This window comes from Saimiri boliviensis, chromosome 10 (genome assembly GCF_048565385.1).
Source record: "Saimiri boliviensis isolate mSaiBol1 chromosome 10, mSaiBol1.pri, whole genome shotgun sequence".
NCBI lineage: Eukaryota > Metazoa > Chordata > Mammalia > Primates > Cebidae > Saimiri > Saimiri boliviensis.
This window is the reverse complement of record NC_133458.1, coordinates 17,711,078-17,734,465: the sequence shown is the minus strand read 5'-3', so window position 1 is coordinate 17,734,465 and position 23,388 is coordinate 17,711,078. Positions and strand designations below refer to the sequence as shown.

Below are 23,388 nucleotides of genomic sequence, written 5' to 3'. Positions count from 1 at the left end.
TCTCATTGTAGAAGTCACATACACTCATTGTAAAACACTGAACGTTCAAGACATAGATAAGATGAAAAGGACAAGTGCCCCATAATTTCCTGCTCCGGATCTATGCCCTGTGAGCAGGGCCCAGAATGAGGCCTGACACAAGAGTATAAGCTCAGTAAATGCCTTCTGAAGGGACTAGTTAATAGAAAGACCGTTATTTATTCACAGAACTCCCCATACTAGTTTACAATGAGCTTTTCCATTCGGCTGTGTAATTTGGACATTTTTTCATGTCGGTGACTGTAGGTGACCCCCCTGCCCACCACCACCAAGAACAGTCTATAGCTCGGTCACCCCTGACAGGGGCAGGCCTTCTGGAACGAGGCCAGGCAGCCCCCAGGCTAATCCCAACAGTGTATTCTACTTAAGTTCCCAGAAGGTGGCTCTGAACTATTTTGTTTGAACTGACTGGTCAGTTTGAAAAAAGAAAGAAAACCACTAATTAAACAAGTCAAACAAGTGGTTATTTTTGTCTACACAATGCTTCACTGATTTGCCTACATTTTCCCTTCAACCAGGTGCTTAGGAGTTGAATAAGTGAATTCTTAGTTGCATAACTAAGTATAGATGAATAACTGGTTAAGAATTTCTTGTCTGGAAAGTAGTCTGTAAGTAAGTTTGGATTAGAGCGAACCAAGGCCTTACCTCCTTAATTGCACTGGGGGTTTTCTGGTCCATTAAGCAAGAATATGCTCTAAATCTCCACCTTTAAAAGCCACAGTCTGCACAGCTGGGAGTCTGACTGCATTCCCTTACGCACTTACCCAGCACTGGAGCAGGTTCAAAGACAGGCCACCTGAGGGAAGAGCAGCCGCTGGAACAGGTGACAACATGCTTACCAGAAAGGCCCTGGGCTGGGGTCAAGTCCTTGTCTTGGGCAAGTGACTTTGCCTCTCACAGTCTCAGTTTCTTTTTCTGAAAAGTGGATAAAATAATGGCCTCATCCATTTTCTATGAGAATTACATGAGAAAATACACGTCAGGCACTTAGAATGACGCCTGGCCAATAGTAAACACTCAAAACAAATGCTAATGATCGTTGTTGTTAACCTCGAAGGTGTGGAGAAGAATCTACAACCTCTGCAAATATTTCACTGGTATGAGAAGTTTCTTTGCACCCTGCAGGAAGTGGACCTAAAATTCAAACACCCCATATTTTAATTTCTTTTTGAAATTATAGGAAGTATAGGATTTATTGTTACAGTAAACTACAGTGATGACTTGTTTTTCACTCCCATAGTTCAGCCATGGCTCAGAGAGTTTCGGAAGTTTGTGGGTGGAATGGTTTTCTCTGAGTGGTATGGCTGGATGACTCCAGATCCCACCTGCTGAGTAAGCTCTGTTGCGTATTGTTCTCCAGGACCCATACTATCTTAGGGAGCACTGCCTCACATTCACACCATTGTGCAATACCAAGATCAGACCCTTCTAGGTGAAGTAAGCTCTGAAAGGCAAAATGGCACTGGGAATTCACAAGGTTGAGATGAAAAGGGGCACTGGCCAGGCATGGTGGCCCGTGCCTCTAATCCCGGTACTTTGGGAGGCCGAGGCAGGAGGATTGCCTGAGCTCAGGAGTTTGCAACCAGCCTGGGCAACACGGTGAAACCCTGTCTCTACTTAAAAAATACAAAATATTAGCCAGTTGTGGTGGCGTGTGCCTGTAGTTTCAGCTGCTCCAGAGGCTGAGGCAGGATAATCACTTGAACCTGGGAGGCAGAGGTGGCAGTTGCAGTGAGCTGAGATTGCGCCATTGCACTCCAGCCCGGGTGACAGAGCAAGATTCCATCTCAAAAAAAAAAAAAAAAAAAAAAAAAAAGTAAGTAAAAGAAAAAAATGGTACCACATTAGTTAGGACTTCTGGTTTTGGATAATGGGAAACCTGACTCAAACTAACTTTAGCACAAACTAACTAATGTAAGCTAGGAGGATGGAATGAAGAGCTGCAGGAGGAAAGCTTGGACTCAGTCTTGTGCTTCTTCGGCAGTCTGTCTGTCTGCAATCTCTGCTGGTCTCTATTAGCTCCTTCTGCAGACAGGCTCTCTCCATGTGGTAGAAAAATGGCCACCATCAACCCTTGGTTAATATAGTCTCAGTTTAGCAGCTCTAGGAGAAAGTCAGAGCTTTTCACCCTGGCATCCATGTAGAAATCCCAATGAAAGATTTATACTGGCCTGGAGTGGGCCACGTGTCCATCCCTTGGACCAGTCACTGTTGCCTAGGAGATGAGATACTAGGATTATCCGTATCTGAGTGGTGAGCCCACGCCCATGACCAGAAGGGCAGGATTCTATCACCGAGAGCTCCTTCAGAACTGCATGGAATGGGGGAGGGTGGTTCCCCAAGACGTAGTGGGCAGACAAAACAGGGGAGCCATCCCAGGCACCCAAAAGGAAAGCTATGTGTGCCTAAGACACACTTCCCTTACATTTTTTCTCTATTCAAGGTCTTTTCAGGAGCTCCTCAAACTACAGATGAGCATTTTTATACATATAAATTCACAAGATAACACAATTTACATGTAAAATGGGACCAGTTTTCTCACGAGGTTCATAAACCAGCTCTGAAGCAATTCTAAAGGAATTGTTGCAAAATTGTTTTTAGCATTAGCAATATTACTACAAAAAAAAAAAAAAAAAAAGCGGGAAGACTCCCAAGGTGACTACTTGGAAGGACAATTTTCATTTGAAGGCAGAATTTTTTTTTGTTTCTTTAAAAAAATCTAGATTATGTGTAAGATTATTTTGATAATAACTAAATCAATACAAATATATTACCAAAAGATACGTGTGCCCTGCAGTATAATTGCTTTCCATTTAGATCTAAGAATTTAGGGAAATGAGAATGGGTGTGAACTTTAGTTAAATATAGAGCAGGTTTTATCCAATCAGATTGGGTCCCCACTCTGGTTATAGTCAGTCACATCAGGATCCCCTGGGAGCTTGTTAAAATAGGAGGTGCCTGGGTCCCACCCTAGGGACTCTGGTCTGGTAGATCTGGGTATGGCCAGGCATTATTATTTCTGAATGCCCCACAGCTGGTTTTGACAAGCCCTCAAGGCTGGAAATTATGATCCTAGGACAGCATTTCTCAGAGTATGGAAAGAGTCCTCTTGCTTCAGAATCTGAGAGTTGGTTAAAATGCAGATTCCTAGGCCCCACCCAGGCCTGCTAGATTAGCACTGGTGGGGAGCAGGACTGTGAATCTAGAGTTTATTAAGCTTTCCAGTGACTTTTAAAAAAAAACTTTTGATTTTGAAATAATTATAGATGGACAGGAAGTTCAAAAAATATGTACAGGGAAGTCCTTTGTGCCCATTACCCAGCTTCCCCCAATGTTAACCTCTTGCATAACTATAGTATATTATCAAAACCAAGATATGACCCTGGTACAACCCACAGTGCTTATCATATTTTTTCCAGGTTTATATGTGCTTGCGCGCGTGTGTGTGTGTGTGTGTGTGTGCGCGCGCGCGTGTGTGTAGTTCTATGCAATTGTATCGCCTGTGTGGATTTGTGTAACCCCCACCGCAGCCAAGATAAAGACTATCCTATGACCATAGGCTTTCTAGAGCTACCCTTATATAGCCACACTCACCCATCACCACCTCTATCCCTAACCCCGGCAACCATTAATCTGTTCTCCATCTCTATAATTTTATTTCAAGAATGTTATGTAAACAGAATCGTAGATAGCAATGTAATCTAATGAGACTTTTTTCAGTCACAAAATTCCCTTGAGATTCATCCAAATTATTGTATTTATCAATAGTTTGTTCTTTTTTAAATTGCTGCATAGTATTCTGTTGTATAAATGTACTACAGTTTGTTAACCCATCTACTCATTGAAGAACATTTGAATTGTTCTCAGTTTTTGCCTATGGTAAACAAAGTGGCTGTGAATGTCCATGTACATGTTTTCTGTGAGTATAAATTTTCATGTCTCTGGGACAGATGTTGAAAAGTACAATTGCTGGGTCATATCATAAGTACATGGTTAGTTGTATAAGAAATCATCAAAGTGGCTTTACAGTTTTACCTTCACATCAACAATTTATAAGTGATCCATTTTCTACACATGTTCGCCAGCCTTTGATGTTACCACTATTCTTTTAAAATTTTAGCCATTCTGATAGATGTGAAATAATATCTCATTGTGGTTTAATTTGTACTTCACCAATGGCTAATAATGCTAAACATCTTTTCACGAGTTGAATTGCCATCTGTATATTCTCTTTGGTGAAATGTCTGTTCATTTGCCCATTTTCTATTGCCCATTTTCTATTTTATTTTTCCATAAGTTATTGGGATGCAGGTTGTATTTGGTTATGTGAGTAAGTTCTTTAATGGTGATTTATGAGATTCTGATGCACCCATCACACAAGCAGTATACACTGCACCCCCCTCCCCTGCTTCCCCCACAAGTCCCCAGAGTCCATTGTTCATTCTTATGCCTTTGCATCCTCATAGCTTAGCTCCCACACATCAGTGAGAACATACAATGTTTGGTTTTCCATTCCTGAGTTACTTCACTCAGAATAATACTCTCCACTCTCATCCAAGTCACTGAAAATGCCATTAATTCATTCCTTTTTATGACTGCATAGTATTCCAGTGATATGTATATAGAGATACAGATATCACAGTTTATTTATATACTCATTGATTGATGGACATTTGGGTTGGATCCATGATTTTGCAATTGCAAATTGTGCTACTATGAACATGCATGTGCAAGTATGTTTTTCAAATAATGACTTCTTTTTCTCTGAATAGATACCCAGTAGTGGGATTGCTGGATCAAATGGTAATTCTACTCTTAGTTCTTCACGGAATCTCCACACTGTTTTCCACAGTGGCTGTACTAGTTTACATTCCCACCAGCAGTGTAGAAGTGTTCCCTGATCTCATCCATCCATGCCAACATCTACTGTTTATTTATTTATTTATTTTTTGGATTATGGCCATTCTTGCAGGAGTAAGGTGGTATCGCATTGTGGTTTTGATTTGCATTTCCCTGATCATTAGTGATGTTGAGCATTTTTTCATGTTTATTGGCCATTTGTATATCTTCTTTTGAGAATTGTCTAATTTATGTGTTTTTAGCCCACTTTTTGATGGGATCATTTGTTTTTTTCTTACTGATTTGTTTGAGTTCATTCTAGATTATGGATATTAGTCCTTTATCAGATGTATAGATTGTGAAGATTTTCTCCTACTCTGTGGGTTGTCTGTTTACTCTGTTGACAGTTCATTTTACCGTGCAAAAGCTCTTTAGTTTGATTAGGTTCCAGCGATTTATATTTGTTTTTATTGCATTTTCTTTTGGGTTCTTGGTCATGAAATCCTTGCCTAAGCCAATGTCTAGAAGGGCTTTTCTAATATTATCTTCTAGAATTTTTATAGTTTCAGGTCTTAGGTTTAAGTCTTTAATTCATCTTGAGTTGATTTTTGTATAAGGTGAGAGGTGAGGATCCAGCTTCATTCTTCTACAGGTGGCAAGCCAATTATCCCAGCACCATTTGTGAAAAGGGTGTTCTTTCCTTACTTTATGTTTTTGTTTGCTTTGTTGAAGATCAGTTTGTTGTAAATCTTCAAGTTTATTTCTGGGTTTTCTATTCTTTTCCATTGGTCTATGTATCTATTTTGATACCAGCATCATGCTGTTTTGGTGGCTATGGCCTTATAGTGTAGTTTGAAATCAGGTAGTACAATGCCTCTAGATTTGTTTTGTTGCTGTTGTTGTTGTTTGTTTGTTTTTGCTTAGTCTTTTTTTTTGGCTATGCGGGCTCTTTTTCAGTTCCATATGAATTTTAGAATTATTTTTTCTAATTCTGTGAAGAATGATGGTGGTATTTTGATGGGGATTGCATTGAATTTGTAGATTACTTTTGGCAGTATGGTCATTTTTACAGTATTGACTTGACCCATCCATGGGTCAAGTGTTTCCATTTGTTTGTATCATCTATGATTTTTTCAGCAGTGTTTTGTAGTTTTTCTTGTAGAGTTCTTTCTACTCTTTGGTTAGGCATATTCCTAAGTATTTTTATTTTATTTTATTTTTTGCAGCTATTGTAGAAGGGGTTGAGTTCTTGATTTGATTCTCTGCTTGGTTGCTGTTTGTGTATAAAAGAGCTACTGATTTGTGTACATTAATCTTGTATCTGGAAACTTTGCTGAATTCTTTTATCAGTTCTAGGAGCTTTCTGGAGGAGTCCTTAGGGTTTTCAATGTAAACGACTGTATTGCCAGCAAACAGTGACAGTTTTACTTCCTCTCTAGTGATTCAGATACCGTTTATTTCTTTCTCTTGTTTGATTGTTCTGGCTAAGACTTCCAGTACTATGTTGAAGAGGAGTGGTGAGAGTGGGCATCCTTGTCGCGTTCCAGTTCCCAGAGGGAATGCTTTCAACTTTTCTCCATTCATTATTATGTTGGCTGTGGGTTTGTCATAGATGGTCTTTATTACATTAAGATATGTCCCTTGTATGCCGATTTTGCTGAGAGTTTTAATCATAAAGGGATGCTGGATTTTGTCAAATGCTTTTTTTGCATCTATTGAGATGATCACATGATTTTTGTTTTTAATTCTGCTTATGTGGTGTGTTACATTTATTGACTTGCATATGTTAAACCATGCCTGCATCTCTGGTATGAAACCCACTTGATCTTGGTGGGTTATCTTCTTGATATGTTGTTGTATTTGATTAGGTAGTATTTTGTTAAGAATTTTAGCATCTATGTTCATCAAGAATATCGGTCTGTGGTTTTCTTTTCTGGTTGCAGCCTTTCCTGGTTTGGGTTTTAGGGTGATGCTAGCTTCATAGGATGAGTTAGAGAGGCTTCCTCCTTTCTCTATCTTGTGGAATAGTGTCAAAAGTATTGGTACCAGTTCTTCTTTGAACATCTGGTAGAGTTCTGCTGGGAATCCAGATGCAAATCCTTTGTCAGGTATGTAATTTGCAAATATTGTCTCCTAGTTGGTAGCATGTCTTTTTATCTTCTTAACAGTGTCTTTGAAAGAGCAAATGTTTTTCATTTTGATCAAGATCAACTTTTAGATTTTTGTCTTTTATTGATTATGTTTTAGTGTCAGGTCTAAGAACTTTCGTCAAGCTCTAAATTTCAAAGTTTTCCTCTTTTTATTTTTCTAAGTTTTATAGTTTCACATTCTACATTTAAGTCTGTGGTCCATATTGAGTTCATTTTTTGCATAAGGTGTAAGGTTCATATTATGCCTATGTATGTCAGTATGTCAATTACTCTAGCATCTTTTTTTTTTTTTTTTTTTTTGAAACAGAGTCTCACTCTGTCTCCCAGGGTGGAGTGCAGTGGCATGATCTTGGCTCACTACAACCTCCACCTCCCAGGTTCAAGCACTTTTCCTTCCTCAGCCTCCCAAGTAGCTGGGACTACAGTCACATGCCACCATGCCCACATACTTTTTTGCATTTTTAGTAGAGACGGCATTTCACCATGTTGGCCAGGCTGGTCTCAAACACCAGACCTCAAGTTATCTACCTGCCTTGGCCTCCCAAAGTGCTGGATTACAGGCATGACCCACCATGCCTGGCCTACTGTAGCATCTCTTGTTGAAAAACGTACCCTTCCTGAACCGAATTGCTTTGTATACTTATTAAAATTATCAGTTAAGCTTATATATGTGGGTCTACTTCTGGGTTCTCTATTTTGTCCCGTTGATCTATGTGTTTGTTTTTCTGCCAATGCCACACAGTCTTGATGACTATAGCCAAGTCTTGGGATGTAGTAGACTGATTCTTCCCACTTCATTCTTTTTCAAAATTGAGTTAGTTATTTTAAGTTCTTTGCCTTTTCATATAAGTTTTGGAATACATTTGTCTACACCTACAAATATCCTTGCTAAAACTTTGATTGGCATTGCATTAAACCTATATGACAGTTTTTCGAGAACTGATATCTTTACATTGTGGAGTATTCCAATTCATGAACATATGTTTCTCCATTTGCTTAGGTCTTCTTTTATTTCTTTCATCAACATTGTAAACTGCATTGTGCTTTCATTTGGTTTACACATGTTCATTGTTAACATGTAGAAATGCTATTTTTTTTTTTTTTTTTTTTTGGTATGTTGATCTGGAATCCTGCGACCTTGCTGAACTCACTTATTAGTTCTAAGATTGTTTTGAAATTTCTTAGCATTTTTGCTGTAGATATCATGTCATCTCAAATTAGGGACAATTGTATTTATTCTTTTTAAGACTATATGCTTTTCATTTATTTTTCTTGCCTTATTGCACTGTCTAGAACTTCCAATACTATGTCAAATAAGAGTAGTAGGAGAGGACATCCTTGCCTTGTTCCCCATCTTAAGGAAAAGCATTCAGTCTTTCACATTAAGTATGATGTTAGCTGTAGGGTTTTTGTAGATGCTCCTTATCAAGCTGAGGCACTTTCTCTCTATTCCTGAGAGTTTTTATCATAAACAAGTGCTGGAGTTTGCCAAATGCTTTCTCATGTCAACTGATACAATCACATAATTTTTTTTTAATTTTAGGCAGTTAATATAGTGAATTATATTTATTGATTTGAAAAATATTGAATCAGCCTTGAACACCTAGAATAAATACCCCTTGGTTTTGGTATTTAAGTCTTTTTATATATTACTAGATTTGATTTGTTGAAAATTTTTGTGGTTAAGCTCATGATGGATACTGGTCTATAGTTTTCTTGTACTATCTTTGGCTGGTTTTGGTATCAGAGTAAACCTGTCTTCATAAATTGAGTTGTACAGTGTTCCCTCCCCTTTTATCTTCTGGAAGGTATTGTACAATTAGTGTTAATTCTTCTTTAAATATTTGTTAGAATTCTCCATTGAAACCATCCTGGCCTGGAGATGTCTTTTTCAGGAAATTTAAAATTATGAATTAAAAAAAATTAATTCAAGAAGTAGATGTGAAAAAAGAAAAAAATTATGAATAAATTCTGAAATTTAATTAAAATTATTCATTGTTTTGTGGTTGTGAGATTATTTGGATTGTCTAATTCATCTTGGTTGAGTTTTAGCAGTTTGTCATTTTCATAGCATTGGTCAATTTCCTTCCAGTTTTTAAATGTATTAGTCTAAAGTTGTTTGTAGTAGTCCCTTAACCTTTTAATGGCTGCAGTATTTGTAGTGATATCCCATTTCATTCCTTATATTGGTGATTTGTTTCTTCTCTTTTTTATTTTTGTTAGTCTTGCTCAAGGTTTATCAACTTTATTGATGTTTTTCAAAGAACCAGTTTTTTGTTCATGAATTTTTCTGTGTTTTTTGTTTTATTTTGTTTTCCGGTTCATTCAGTTCTTCACTTATTTTTTTATTATTTCATTCCCTGTGCTTGATAAGGTTTTTTTGTTTTCCTAGTGCTTATGTAAATACACATATGTAATTTATCACAACCTCTGAGTATGAATGCTTTACCATTTTCAGTGATGTGTAGAAATATTACTTCCATTTTGATCCCTTGAGCCTCCTTACTTTTTAAATATAATTGTCTTAAGTATTTCCTCTAAGTATATTGAGTATTGCATCATATGATGGTATAATTTTTGGTTGAACCATCAGGTATGATTTAAGAGACTTCTGAGAAGGATAGTGTATTATTTTTATCCATTTCATTATCCTTCTTTCCTTTCTGAAGTTCTAAACTTTCTTCTGTTATCATCTCCCTTTCCTTTCTGTTTAGAGAATGTTCTTCAGCCATTCTTGAAGGGTAAATATGTGAGTGACAAAATCTCTTAGTTTTCCTTCAGCAGAGAATGCCATTATTTCCACTTTTCTCTTGAAGGATACTTTCACCAAATAGATGACTTGTGATTGACAGTTATTTCCTTTCAGCACTTGAAAAATGTGCCACTTCCTTCTGGCTTCCATGGTTCCTGATAAAAAACCTACTGTCCTTTGAACTGGTGTTCCCTATAGATAATACATCATTTCTCTCTGGTTGTTTTCAAGATGTTTTTCTTTCTTTTTTAGTTTTAGAAGTTTAACTATGATGTATCTTGGCATGGATTTCCTTGGGTTCATCAAGTTGAGATTCACTCACCTTCTTCAATCTGTAGGTTTATGTCTTTTGTGAAACTGGAGAAATTTTCAGCTGTTATTTCTTCAAGCCAAGGTGACTTTTAAGCACATTGTAAATTTGAGAAACATTGCTCTGGAGTGGCGTTGAGAGATCCGAGGACTTCTCAAATTGCATACAGAATGCTCTAAGCGTTCACAGCTTTCACTAGATTCTCAAAAGACCCTATGACCCTCACCATAAATTTTATAAAAGCATTGGTTTATGGACTTATTGAGTTGTTTTTTGTTTTCTTGGTTAAAATCAGTAAAAACAAACAAACACAAAAACTAGTTAGTATTCTTTTCTTTCTTTGTACCACATCTGTTGAATTCCTGTTTCCCAAAGATTTTCCTCACAATTTTGGAAAATATGATGACTCAGGTAAATATTTTCCAAGTGCCTAATACGTGACAGACACGTATTTTTTATTGTTTTTCATAGTCGATGAGAAAGAAAAGAGTTAAAAAAATTGATGTCATTTGGGTTTATGAAAAGTTCTTAGTAAATTAAGTACCAGAGTTAAATTGGCTGCTTTTCCGTGTGACTTTCCCCTTTAAAATCTGTTCCTTACTGCTCTGAGCTGGATACACCAGTGATCAAATTACATCCCTGAAAGTATCATTTCGTACACTGAAAACATGTCATTATACAGTGGGCCGCTTGTCATCGCTCTGGCTTGCTTTGGGCAGTTGGTGGGGGGGCACTCATGGTTCCCCCAAGCAGGCTTGTTCCTGGCCCAGCTGCTCAGGCTGATTCCTCCAGCCAGCACACCCTTGCCTCCTTTGTCACCCCTTCTTCCTGGACCAACTCTTGCCATCTTCCAGAACTCAGCTTGGGAAGCACCACCTCTGGGAAGCCTTCACTCTCTCTCCTTTAGGCACTGAGGGTGTGCCTCCAGGGTCACTCATGCCTGGCAGAACATCACGCTATATGTTAATTGCCTAACTACCTCACCCGTCAGATGGTCAGACCCTTGGAAACTGTGACTGGGTCTTGATTGCTTTTGTGCCCCCAGTACTTTCATAAATATAATATGACATGTATTTAAGCACTATCTCCAGTTAGAATTTATGCCACCAGCTGACCGGACGAGCCTTTCATCCATATCTTTATTATTGTCATTAAGTATCTGTTGAGGGCTGGCCACAGAGGTTCATGCCTGTAATCCCAGCACTTAGGGAAGCCAAGATGGGGGGGATCACTTGAGGTCAGGAGTTCAAGGCCAGCCTGGCCACCAAGGTGAAACCCTGTCTCTACTAAAAATACAGAAATTAGCTGGGCATGGTGATGGGCACCTGTAATCTCAGCTACTCAGGAGGCTGAGGCAGGAGAATTGCTTGAACCCAGGAGGCAGAGGTTGCATTGAGCTGAGATAGCATCACTGTATTACAGCCTGGACAAAACAGCAAGACTCTATCACAAAAATAAAAATAAAATATTTAAAAATCTATCTGTTGAGCTCCTTTATACATAGGGGTGGCAACCAGATGTTCAGTTCTTCCCAAGCAGGTTTAATCTTTCCTCACAGGCATCTGTTCACTGATTCACATTAAACTTTTTCTGAGAATCAGTATAAAGGTCATTGGTCTCTTGCTAGAATCCCTATCTTTACATTTTGGGGAAATACAGACAACGCTGACCTCTGTCATTTTCCTTCTTTGTCTTACTACTGGACCTTATGGACCCCTTATTATTGCATTTACATGTATAGCTCTGTCTTTCCTATTAGGCTGTAATAAGCTCCTTGGGGCAGGGAGTGTATCTTATTCCAGCCAGCATCTCCAGGGACTGGTGCAAGGTGGTATTCCATGAGTGCTGATGGAAAGATATTTGATGTTAGATCATCACAGCTATATGGTTGCTCATGATGGGAACATGCATTTCCTCATGGTCTCCACACCTTTACTTCCTAGTTATCCTTCATCCCTCATTCTGAGCCAATGTGAATTCTTTTTTGGAAAGGAGACATGGGTACATGTAACACATTTTAAAGTATGTTTTATTCCTCCCAGGTACTATCTTGGTCGTCGGATGTTTATTGTTATTTCCGAGCCGGACATGATCAAGCAGGTGTTAGTCGAGAACTTCAGTAACTTTACCAACAGAATGGTACGTAGTTTTGTTTCTGTGTATAGATGAATGGGAATCGTTCTAAGATGGAGGCACTACATGTCAGGTTGAGTGGGGATGCAATCAGGCCTCTGATCAGGTTTATGTTAGTTCTACTCAAAACTCAGCACCTCAGCGAACTCAGATTTTCAAAAGGGATCTGTGGGACTGGTACAAAAGAGTGGCATTTACATTTAAGAAATGCTTCAAGAAAGCTAAAGCTCAAGGGAAGTTGAAGCTATTAAAAAGCCAGTAAGTCAAAGTGCATGGACCACCAAGCCATATCCAAGCAAGCAGCAAAGGCACTCCCAGGAACCTACCACAGTGCTTGAGACTGCCCGAGCCCATGAGACACGAGACAGCACTTGCCAACCAGTGTCTCCATATTCCCTCCCATGCCACCAGGACATGTGACCCTGAGAGCTGACCTTAAAAAGGTTTGGCGTGCTCGGGACAGACATACTTGATGCACATGTTCAAGCAGAGGGGACCAAATAACATTGCCCTCAGCTTTGGTCAATTTCTCAAGCCATTTGTCTGCCCTTCCTAATTTCTTTCACATCCCCTCACCCTCCCCTCCACCCAGACTAGGTCCAGGGCCCCAAACTCCAGGGTATGGTTCCAGTTTCCTTCCTCTTCCACTCAGCATGGGATTAAGCCTTCAGGACTAAGTTCAAGTTCCCCAGACTATATGTAAGGGCCCTTGTGACTTAAATCCATTGTCTGTGCTCCATCCGGTCTCTCACCACTCCCCAATTCAAGCAGTCACTCCAGCCTCTCCCTGCTCACCCTCACCTGCTCTGGAGAGGCCTGACCTCTTCTGCCTTGCTCACACTGACACTGCTCCAGAATTGAAGGTAGCATAACAGTGGGGCTCATATTTATTATGATGTGAGTTTGAGCACATTCTTTTTTTTTTTTTTTTTTTTGGAGACAGGATGTTGCTCTCCAGGCTGGAGTGCAGTGGTGTGATCAGAGCTCATTGCAGCCTCAAACTCCTGGGCTCAAGTGATCCTCCCGCCTCAGCCTCCTGGGTAGCTGGGACTGCATGCATGTGCCACCATGCCCAGCTAATTTTTTAAAAAAAATATTTGGCAGAGATGGGGTCTTACTATGTCGTCCAGGTTGGTCTCGAGCTTCTGGCCTCAAGGGATCCTCTCACCTTGGCCTCCCAAGGTGCTGGGATTACAGCCCTGAGCCACTGTACCTGGCCACATTTCTTAACTTAAAAAATAGCTGGTACAGCTCTTGTTAAAAATATCATGGAAAGTGGAGCTGAATCATCAACATGACTCAGCAGAAATGGTCACAGTCAGTGGCAGAACTTCTTATTCTTGGCCTCCTCTCAAGGCCTGGAATTGGGGGATATGATCCACCTTACTGGACTGTCGCAAAGCCAGTTGGGGTCATGCATATAACCTCTCCCTCTACACAGTACTTGGCAGGTGACACATTAGTGCTTTCACAAGAAAACCCTCCACCCCTTCCACACCCATCCAAACTCTTTCTATTCTTCAAGACACTCCTCAGATTCTGCCTCCTCCAGGAAGCCTTCCCTGCCTCCATCCCCATCCACTTTTCTCCTTCCCTGAACTCTGACAGCGCTCACCATGTGCATCACTCATTTTCACAGTTGATCCCGTTGTGCCTTCCACTATTTACAGTAAAGGAGGATGTGACTTTCACTCTAGCTTGATTATTAGCTCTTTAAGGCCAAGAACTGTATCTTGTATTTCTTTTATATACCCCATGACATAAACACATATTGACTCTTCAGCATCCAATATATTCTTTTTCCAACTGAATGGAATCTCCATCAACTTGACATTCTTCCCAGAATAATGAGGTATTACTTGAACCTGGAGTTGCAATATAGTCTTCTTCATCTCAGTCATTCATGAACATGTGAAAAGACCCATCGTAGGTGAGATCTCCAGGAAACCCCAGTGTTTATAGTTTTCCATCTGGGAGTGTATCCACTTATCTTTAGCTTTGTTTATGGTCTTTAAGCCAATTCCATAGCCATGATAAAACAACCCTTAGTGACTCAATTTTTTAAAAAACAGTCGTTAAAGTGGGATTTTTTCACAGGTTTTTGAAAGTCAAATTAAATTGGGTTCTGTGGTTCCCTCTTATCCATATGCTTATTATCTGCTCAAAGAACTCAAGGAGATTAGCGAGACGTGATTTCTCCTTACTGACACCACATTGCCTTCCCTCTAATAGGCCATGTTTACTTAAGCGTTCAGCGATTCAGCTTTATTATACATTCACTCGGTAAACATTAAACGCTTACTCCATGAAAGCTGTTACCAAACAGTCCCTTGTGATACAGAAAATACCTCGGCATATTAGTTTGATAAATTAAGTGAAAAGGAACTTAAATAATGCATGCTCTCATTCTCCAACAGGGAGAGCCCATCTCTGCTCACAAATCCAGGCTTGAGTTATGTTGAGTTTTGTCCCTGGACAGGCTGGTGGAGAAGGGCCCTGAGGTGGGAAGCTGGGTTTAGCTCTGAAATTTGACATGAGCTGTAAACATCCCAGGAGGGATCCATGGAGCATATTGGCTGGAGGTGGGGGTGATGCGCCAGGGCGCTCCCTGACATACATCCATATCCAACAAACGTGTGAATTCAGAAATCATCTTGTGAAATATTATTTTCCAAACTCCAGAACACTGGCTGGAGCAGACTACGGGTTGGATCCGGAGCAGCAGTTCTTACGTCATGCTTCCCCGTTCACCTTTTCTGGGGCACTGGAGTCTGTGTAATGCCTCTGCTTCATCTTGCTCATTTTCCACGTGGACCTTGTATTTCTCTATCGGTGTCCTCAGTGTTTCCTGAAACTGTCCATGATGGTGCAACCAGAGCTTATCATTAAACCCAAATCAATTTTCTTGGCATTTCTAGAAGCCCAGTCATCCTGGTATGTCAGGACTTGGATGTTTTTATTTAGGTATTTTCAATGAGCTCTTCTTTGCTGTCAGGTACCTAATGAAGCTGTGGGGCAGCTCTTTTTAAAATATCTGTGGAAAGTGGAGCTGAGTCCACATGACTCAGCAGAAATGGCCACAACCAGAGGCAGAACTTCTTGTTCTTGGCCTGCTATCAAGGCCTGGAGTTCAGGGAGCTGTGGGAAGGGTGATAAGAGGTAGGCTGGTCTTTGGCCTGTGTTAGCTTTGTCTGGTCAGATGGGGTCATGACAGGGAGGTGTTGAAACACTAAGCCGACTGCCTTGGAGATGGGGGTTCTGTCTGGAGTGGCAGCATGGAGTGTCATCCCTCAGGTCCTCATGAGCAACACAGAGGTCATCTCGTCAGGCACAGGTTGACCCACACCACTGACACCCAAGAATCACATCCAAAGTCATGTGCTGGATGCGGTAGGCAGTTTTATCTAGAACCATAGACACCCTGCGCCCTGGCTGCCCCAGGTTCAGCCTCTCAGGGGCTGCTTCACTCACTCTCCTTCAGTGTTCTCCTTCATTGCTTCTACAGCCATGAACATTGCAGAATGAGTCACCGTGAAACCACAGACTCCTTGGCACTGGTGAAGATGACTAAAGTATAGGCAAATTAGTCACTGGAAACCTTCCTGTCCTCTGTATCTGTAGCAGCCTCTTATTCAGGGAAGTAAAGAGCATATGGGCTCATTGCAGAGCTAATTGGCAAGGAAAGCTCAATTCAAGGCTACAGGTGGGTCAGAACCCCCCTGGGTGAGGGCCACAGGGACCTGCCTGCTGGCATCCATTGAGGAGAGAAAGGGCCTCGGCAGGCTTACCATAAAACCGCACCCCCTTGAACTCATTCCTACACCTGTAACAAGTACCTCTCCACTGACAGCTTTTGAAAACTTGTTCACCTGGAGTTCCTGGTTCTCTTTTTCTTAAATCAAACACTGAGTAAATGAAGACACTCAGATTTTCAAACATGTGCAGGAGGATTTAAGTTGTGAGAGTAGTTGTGCATGACCTAGGGAAGCACTCCCAGCTTCAGTCAAACCTTGCCAACTTTTTCTAGCTGTGAATTTCTTGAGAAAGGTCAATTCACATTATAGGTCTACGGCTCTGAGCAAGGCAGAAGTTCTTCCTGCAAGCACAAACAGACTGCAGAGAGCAGAAACCAGAAACAGGTGTGCAACCTCATTTGCCTGCCCCCTCTCTATTTTCAGGCATCTTTGTTTTATGTGACCTCTCTCTCCTCTGCCCCAATCTCCTTCTTCTAACACCCATTTTCTTCTGTTAATTTCCCCGTCTTCTAAGCCAGAGCCCAGCAGTATGGTGAAAGGTCTTTGCTGTGCACAGGAAACCCTCCAGCCTGAACTGGAAGCTTCTTGTTGCAGAATGTGCTGCCCGTTGGAATTCCCAGGTGACAGCCACAATGGGATACTTGTTCCCTGCGGGTCTCCCATTTCACCTGCTTTGCTAATGTCTGGACATCACCATGTCCTGGAAAAAGCCAGATCTATGGAATTACTTTTAATCAGTAAAACACACTGAGCTTCGTTTCCAACATGGTAGCTAAGTTTGAATTCTAACATCTTGAAAAGTACTGAGTGTCTTGTGATGCCTTGGGAACACAGGCATAGCATTAAGTGGTATTGATTCTCAATGCTCAAATGTACTTCTCTCTGCCTTGCAGTTTTTTCTAAAATTTCAAGACCTTGTTGAAAATGATTTCGTATTTTTGTGTCTTACTAGATAGACTCTTGGTTCAGCAGGAAGCTATGTTTATTTATTTTTTACAAAAAGAAATTAGTAAAAGCTTGCTCTGATATTTATGTCTTCTTGCCCTAATTTTTGTGGTGGCAGAAGCAGAAATAAGTGCATAAACCAGGAGATTAATATAAAAAATTTAGGCATGAGAATAGAGAAATAAACCATAAAGTCAATTCTTGTCTCTCAATGGATATATTCCAGAATATTCCATGGAAGTCAAGTCACTGAGTCCTGACCGTCCCTGTCTTTCTCTGCCCCAATCTCCTTCTTATGACATTCCCTTTCTTCTTCCCATTTCCCTTCTTCTTTTTCTTCTTCTTTTTTTTTAAAGACAGGGTTTCACCATATTGGTCAGGCTGGTCTTGAACTCCTGACCTCAGGTGATCCACCCACCTCAGCCTCCTAAAGTGCTGGGATTACAGGCGTGAGCCAGTGCGCCCGGCTCCCCATTTCCCTTCTTCTAAGCCCAGCAGTATGGTGAAAGGCCTTCAATTTTAGTTTAAAGAAATGAAATCAGATTCCAGATTTGCTACCTCTTATTAGCTGGGTGACTTTCAGACAATCCTTTAACCTCCTGACTCTCAGTTTCCTCCTGTGTAAAATACGTTAGACTAGCTAATGCCTAAGGTCTGTTTGGTGCCCAGTTCATGTGGCCGTCAGCAGCCACAGAGGGCCACAGAGTCCCACCAGTGTCCCACAGAGCCACCTAGAGCTTCAGGTGCAGGGAACAAGCTCCCTGTTAGGCCCCCTCAGGAAAATTTCTTCTTGTAGCCAAGCGTGTCAAGTGTGATATCAGGGATGCCCTGGTCCTTCTTGAACACTGCTTCTGGCCAGAAAGAACGCTGAGATACGTTGGAGAGTTTCCTCTGAAGGTAAAGTTAACAAGCCCCTGAATTCCCTTCCCTTCTCAGGAGGGGCCCTCGCTGCTGGCTGTGGGCTGATAGAAGCACAGGTCCACACTTGGCTTCCTCCTCCTTCCCAGTGGATAAAATGCTGGAACTCTGTCAGGCAGGACTGCCGTAATTAGAAGAGGCCCCTTTCCAGCAGTTGAAGCTGACTAGGCAGATAGAGCCCGAATTTGTTTTTAGCCACCACATGCCCCTGAGCTGAACCATTGAGCTGTGGACACATCTCACAACCTCACCTGGAGGCCATTCTCTCAGGCCAGTCACACTCTTATGCAGAGAGAGGAAAGATGATGTCATCTCTATGTCCACCTTCTACTGGCAGAGGGAATGAATGAAAACTGACATGTAGAATAAATAATAAGACCACTACTGTTTTTATTTTTGGTATTTTTTTATATTTTAATTTTTATTTATGCTTTATTTTATTCTTATTTTTTGAGATGGAGTCTCACTCTGTCGCCCAGGCTGGAGTGCAGTGGCACAATCTTGGCTCACTGCAACCTCCGCCTCCCGGGTTCAAGTGATTCTCCTGCCTCAGCCTCCTGAGTAGCTGGGATTTCAGGCACAGGCCACGACACCTGGCTGATTTTTGTGTTTTTAGTAGAGATGAGGTTTCACCATGTTGGTCAGACTGGTCTCAAACTCCTGAACTCAAGTGATCCACCCGCTTAGGCCTCCCAAAGTGCTGGGATTACAGGTGTGAGCCACTGCACCTGGCCAAAAAGGAAGCTTTTAACCTGGTCTCAGAGGACACTTGCAAGAGATCCCAAGGAAGGCAGTGTGATCCTCCCAAGTCAGGCAACCTAACATGAGCCTGTGAGAGAGAAACTGCAGTCCACCCAGCAGTATAAATTCTCCTGGTTATTCTACTTCTTTTGGTTCCATATATATGTTTACAGGAATCAGCTTGTCAATTTTTAAAATTTTTGTTAAATTTTCATTTTTGTGAGTATATAGTAGGTGTATATATTTATGGGGTGTATGAGATATTTTGATATAGGCATGCAATGTGTAATAATCCCATCAGAGTAAATGGGGTATCCATCATCTCAAGCATTTTTCCTTCCTTCATGTTACAAACAATCCAGTTATAATCTTTTGTTTTTTATTTTTATTTTTTGCCCTGTCTTATGATACTGATATTTTGGTTATTTTAAAACATACAGTTAAATTATTACTGACTATAGTCACCCTGTTGTGCTATCAAGTACTAGATATCATTTCTTTTTCCTATTCTTTTTCCACCCATTAACCATCCCCACCTCCCCTGACATCCCCTCACTGTTCTTCCCAGCCTCTGGTAACCATCATTTTACTCTCTATCTCCATGAATTCAATTGTTTTAATTGTTAGTTCCTACAAATAAGTGAGAACATGCCAAGTTTGTCCTTCTGTGCCTGACATTTCATTTAACACAATGACCTCCAGTTCTATCCATGTTGCTGCAAATGACAGGATTTTATTCTTTTTTATGGCTGAATTGTACTCCCGTTGTATATATGCACCACATTTTCTTTATCCAGTTGTCTGTTAATGGGCACTTGGGTGCTTCCAAGTCTTGGCTCCTGTGAATAGTGCTGCAATAAACATGGGTGTGCAGATATCTCTTTGACACACTGATTTCCTTTCTTTGGGGTATATACCCAGCAGTGGGATTGCTGGATCATATGGTAGCTCCATTTTTTGTTCTTTGAGGAGCCTCCAAACTGTTCTCCATAGTGATGGTCCTAATTCACATTTGCACCAACAACGTATGAGGGTTTCCTTTTCTCCACCTCCTTGGCAGTATGTGTTATTGCCTATCTTTTTGATATAAGTCATTTTAACTGGGGTGAGATGATATCTCATTGTAGTTTTGATTTGCATTTCTCTGATGACCAGTGAGGTTGAGCACCTTTTCATATGCCTGTTTGCCATGTGTATGTCTTCTTTCAAAAAAAAAAGCCTATTCAGATCTTTTGCACATTTTTAACTAGGATTATTAAATTTTTTTTCTGTTGAGTTGTTTGAGCTCCTTATACATTCTGGGTATTTTTCCCTTGCCACATGGGCAGTTCGCAGATATTTTCTCCATACTGTGACTTGTCTCTTCACTTTGTTGACTGTTTTCTTTGCTGTCCAGAAGCTTTTAACTTGATGTGATCTCATTTGTTCATTTTTGCTTTGGTTTCCTGTGCTTGTGGGGTATTAATCAAGAAATCTTTGCTCAGTTCAATGTCCTGGAGATTTTCTCAAATGTTTTCTTTTATTAGTTTCATAGTTTGAGGACTCAGATTTAAGTCTTTATTCCATTTTGATTCAATTTTTGTATATGGTGAGAGATAGCAGTCTAGTCTCCTTCTTTTTTTTTTTTTTTTTTTTTTTTTTTTTTTTTTTTTTTAGATGGAGTTTCATTCTTGTTACCCAGGCTGGAGTGCAATGGCGCGATCTCGGCTTACCACAACCTCCGCCTCCTGGGTTCAGGCAATTCTCCTGCCTCAGCCTCCTGAGTAGCTGGGATTACAGGCACGCGCCACCATGCCCAGCTAATTTTTTGTATTTTTAGTAGAGATGGGGTTTCGCCATGTTGACCAGGATGGTCTCGATCTCTTGACCTTGTGATCCACCCGCCTCGGCCTCCCAAAGTGCTGGGATTACAGGCGTGAGCCACCGCACCCGGCCTCTAGTCTCCTTTATATGGATATCCATTTTTCCCAGAACCATTTTTTGAAGAGACTGTTGTTTTCTCAATGTTTCTTCCCAGGACCTTTGTCAAAATGAATTCACTGTAGATGTAGGGATTTGTTTGTGGGTTTTCTATTCCATTGGTCTATGTATCTGGTTTTAGGCCAGAGTCATGCAATTTTAGTTACTATAGCTCCACTTTTGTTCATTTTGCTCAAGATGGCTTTGGCTATTCTTTTTGTGGTTCCATACATATTTTAGGATTTTTTTTTCTATTTTTGTGAGAAATGTCATTCTTTTGATAGAGAGTGCATTGAATCTGTAGATTGCTTTGGGTAATACAAACATTTTAACAATATTGATTCTTCCAATTCATGCACATGTAATATCTTTCCTTTTTATATACATATATATATCTTCAATTTGCTATATCAGTGTTTTAAGGTTTTCATTGTAGAGATCTTTTACTTCTTTAGTGAAGTTAATTCCTACGTATTTCATTTTATTTGTAGCTATTGTAAATGGGGTTGCTTTCTTGATTTCTTTTTCAGATTGTTTGCTGTTGGCGTACAGAAATGCTACTGATTTTGTATGTTGATTTTGTATCCTGCAACATTACTGAATTCATTTATGAGATCTAATAACTTTTTGGTGGAGTCGTTAGGTTTCTCTAAATATAAGATCATATCATCTGCAAACAGATAATTTGACTTCTTCTTTTCCAATTTGGATACCTTTATTTCATTCTCTTGTCTGATTGCTCTAGCTAGACTTCCAGTACTATGTTGACACATTCCAGATCTTGGAGGAAAGGCTTTCAGTTTTTCACCATTCTGTATGATACGAGCTGTGGGACTGTTGTAAATGACTTGTATTATGTTGATTGATGTTCCTTCTATGCTTATTTTTTAGGGATTTTATTATCAAGGGACATTGAATTTTATCAAATGCTTTGTTAGTATCAATTGAAATGATCATATTGTTTTTTTCCTCCATTCCCCTGATACGATGTATCACATTGATTGATTTGTATATGTTGAGCCATCTTTGCATCCCAGTGATAAACCCCACTTGGTCATGATGAATGATCCTTTAAATGTATTGTTGAATTTGGTTTGCTAGTATTTTGTTAAGGATTTTTGCATCAGTGTTCATCAGGGATATTGGTCTGTAGTTTTTTGTTTTGTTTTGTTTTTTGTTTTTTTGATGTGTCTTTGTCTGGTTTTGGTATTAGAGTATGCTGGCCTCATGGAATGACTTTGGAAGTATTCTCGTCTCCTCTCTTTTTTGGAATAGTTTGAGTAGAATTAGTATTAGTTGTTCTTTAAATGTTTGATAAAATTCAGCAATGAAGCCATGGTGTTCTGGGCTTTTCTTTGCCAGGAGACTTTTTATTATGGCTTTGATTTTGTAACTTTTTATTCATCTATTCAGGTTTTGGATTAATGATTCAATCTTGATAGGTTTTATGTGTCTAAGAATTTATTTCTTCTAGATTTCCCAATTTATTGGCATACAGTTGCTCATAGTAGCTGCTAATGATCCTTTGAATATCAGTTTTAATGTCTCTTTTTTCATCTTTGATTGTATTTACTTGAATCTTCTTTCTTTTTTTTCTGGCTAAAGGTTTGTCAATTTTGTTTATCTTTTAAAGAAAAGTTTGTTTCATTGATCTTTTGTATTGTCTTCTTCATTTCAATTTCATTTATTTCTGCTCTGATCTTAATTATTATTTTTTTTCTTACTAACTTTGGCTTTGGTTTGCTCTTGCTTTTCTGGTTCTTTAAGATGTATCATTAGATTGTTTATTTGAAGTTTTTCTACTTTTTTGATGTAGGCACTGATAGCTATAAATCTTCCTCCTAATACTGCTTTTGCTGTATCCCATTGGTTTTGGTACACTGTGTTTCCATTATTCATTTCCAGAAATTCAGTTTCCCTCTTAATCTCTTCATTGACACATGGTCATTCAGTAGCTCTATTTACTTTCTTCATTGATGCAATGGTCATTCAGTAGCACTGTTTAATTTCTGTCATTCAGTAGCACTGTTTGTATAGTTGGCAAAATTCCTCTTCTTATTAATTTCTAGTTTATTTTGTTGTTGTTGTTGTTTGTTTTTGAGACAGTCTCGCTCTGTCACCCAGGCTAGAGTGCAATGGCATTATTTCGGCTCACTGCAACCTCTGCCTCTCGGATTCAAGCAATTCTCATGCCTCAGCCACCCAAGTAACTGGGATTACAGGAATGCACCAACACACCCGGCTATCAACTATTTTTTCTTTCCTTTTCTTTTTCTTTTTTCAGTAGAGACACAGTTTCACCATCTTGGCCAGGCTGGTCTCAAACTCCTCAGGGGCTCTGCCTGCCTCTGCCAAAGCGTTGGGATTACAGGCATGAGAGAAATACACTTTTGTGTATCTATTGTATGTTTTAGATTTGAGGTTATTCTAAGGCTTGCAAATAATCTTCTAACCCATTATTTTAAACTGGTGACAACTTACCACTGATTGCATAAACAAACAAACCAAATTAAAACTAATAAAAACTCTACACTTTAACATCATCTCCCTACTTTTTAACTTTTTCTTGTTTCTATTTATATCTTACTGTACTGTGTCTTAAAAAGTTATTGTAGTTATTATTTTCAGTTGGTTCATCTTTGCATCTTTCTACTTAAGATATGAGGAGTTTACACAACACAACTAGAGTACTGTAATAAGCTTGTTAAGTTTTGAAGAATCGACATCATAACAATATTGAATTTTCTAAACTAGGAATGTGGAACCTCTAATTATTTGGGTCTTTTAAATTTGTCTTAGCAATATTTTGTAGTTCCAGACTAGAGGTCTTTTGTACAACCTTAGTCA

The 23,388-nt window shown here is 39.8% G+C and overlaps 1 protein-coding gene across 2 annotated transcripts in view; it reads left to right on the top strand.

The window, feature by feature from the left end:
* Positions 1–23,388, top strand: part of TBXAS1 (thromboxane A synthase 1) — a 184,866-nt gene that overhangs the window by 68,766 nt on the left and 92,712 nt on the right. For both annotated transcript variants that reach the window (XM_074379003.1, XM_003929758.4), the window contains exon 4: positions 12,133–12,229. In XM_074379003.1, the coding sequence (XP_074235104.1) occupies positions 12,133–12,229 (97 nt within the window). The remainder of the gene's footprint in view (positions 1–12,132; positions 12,230–23,388) is intronic.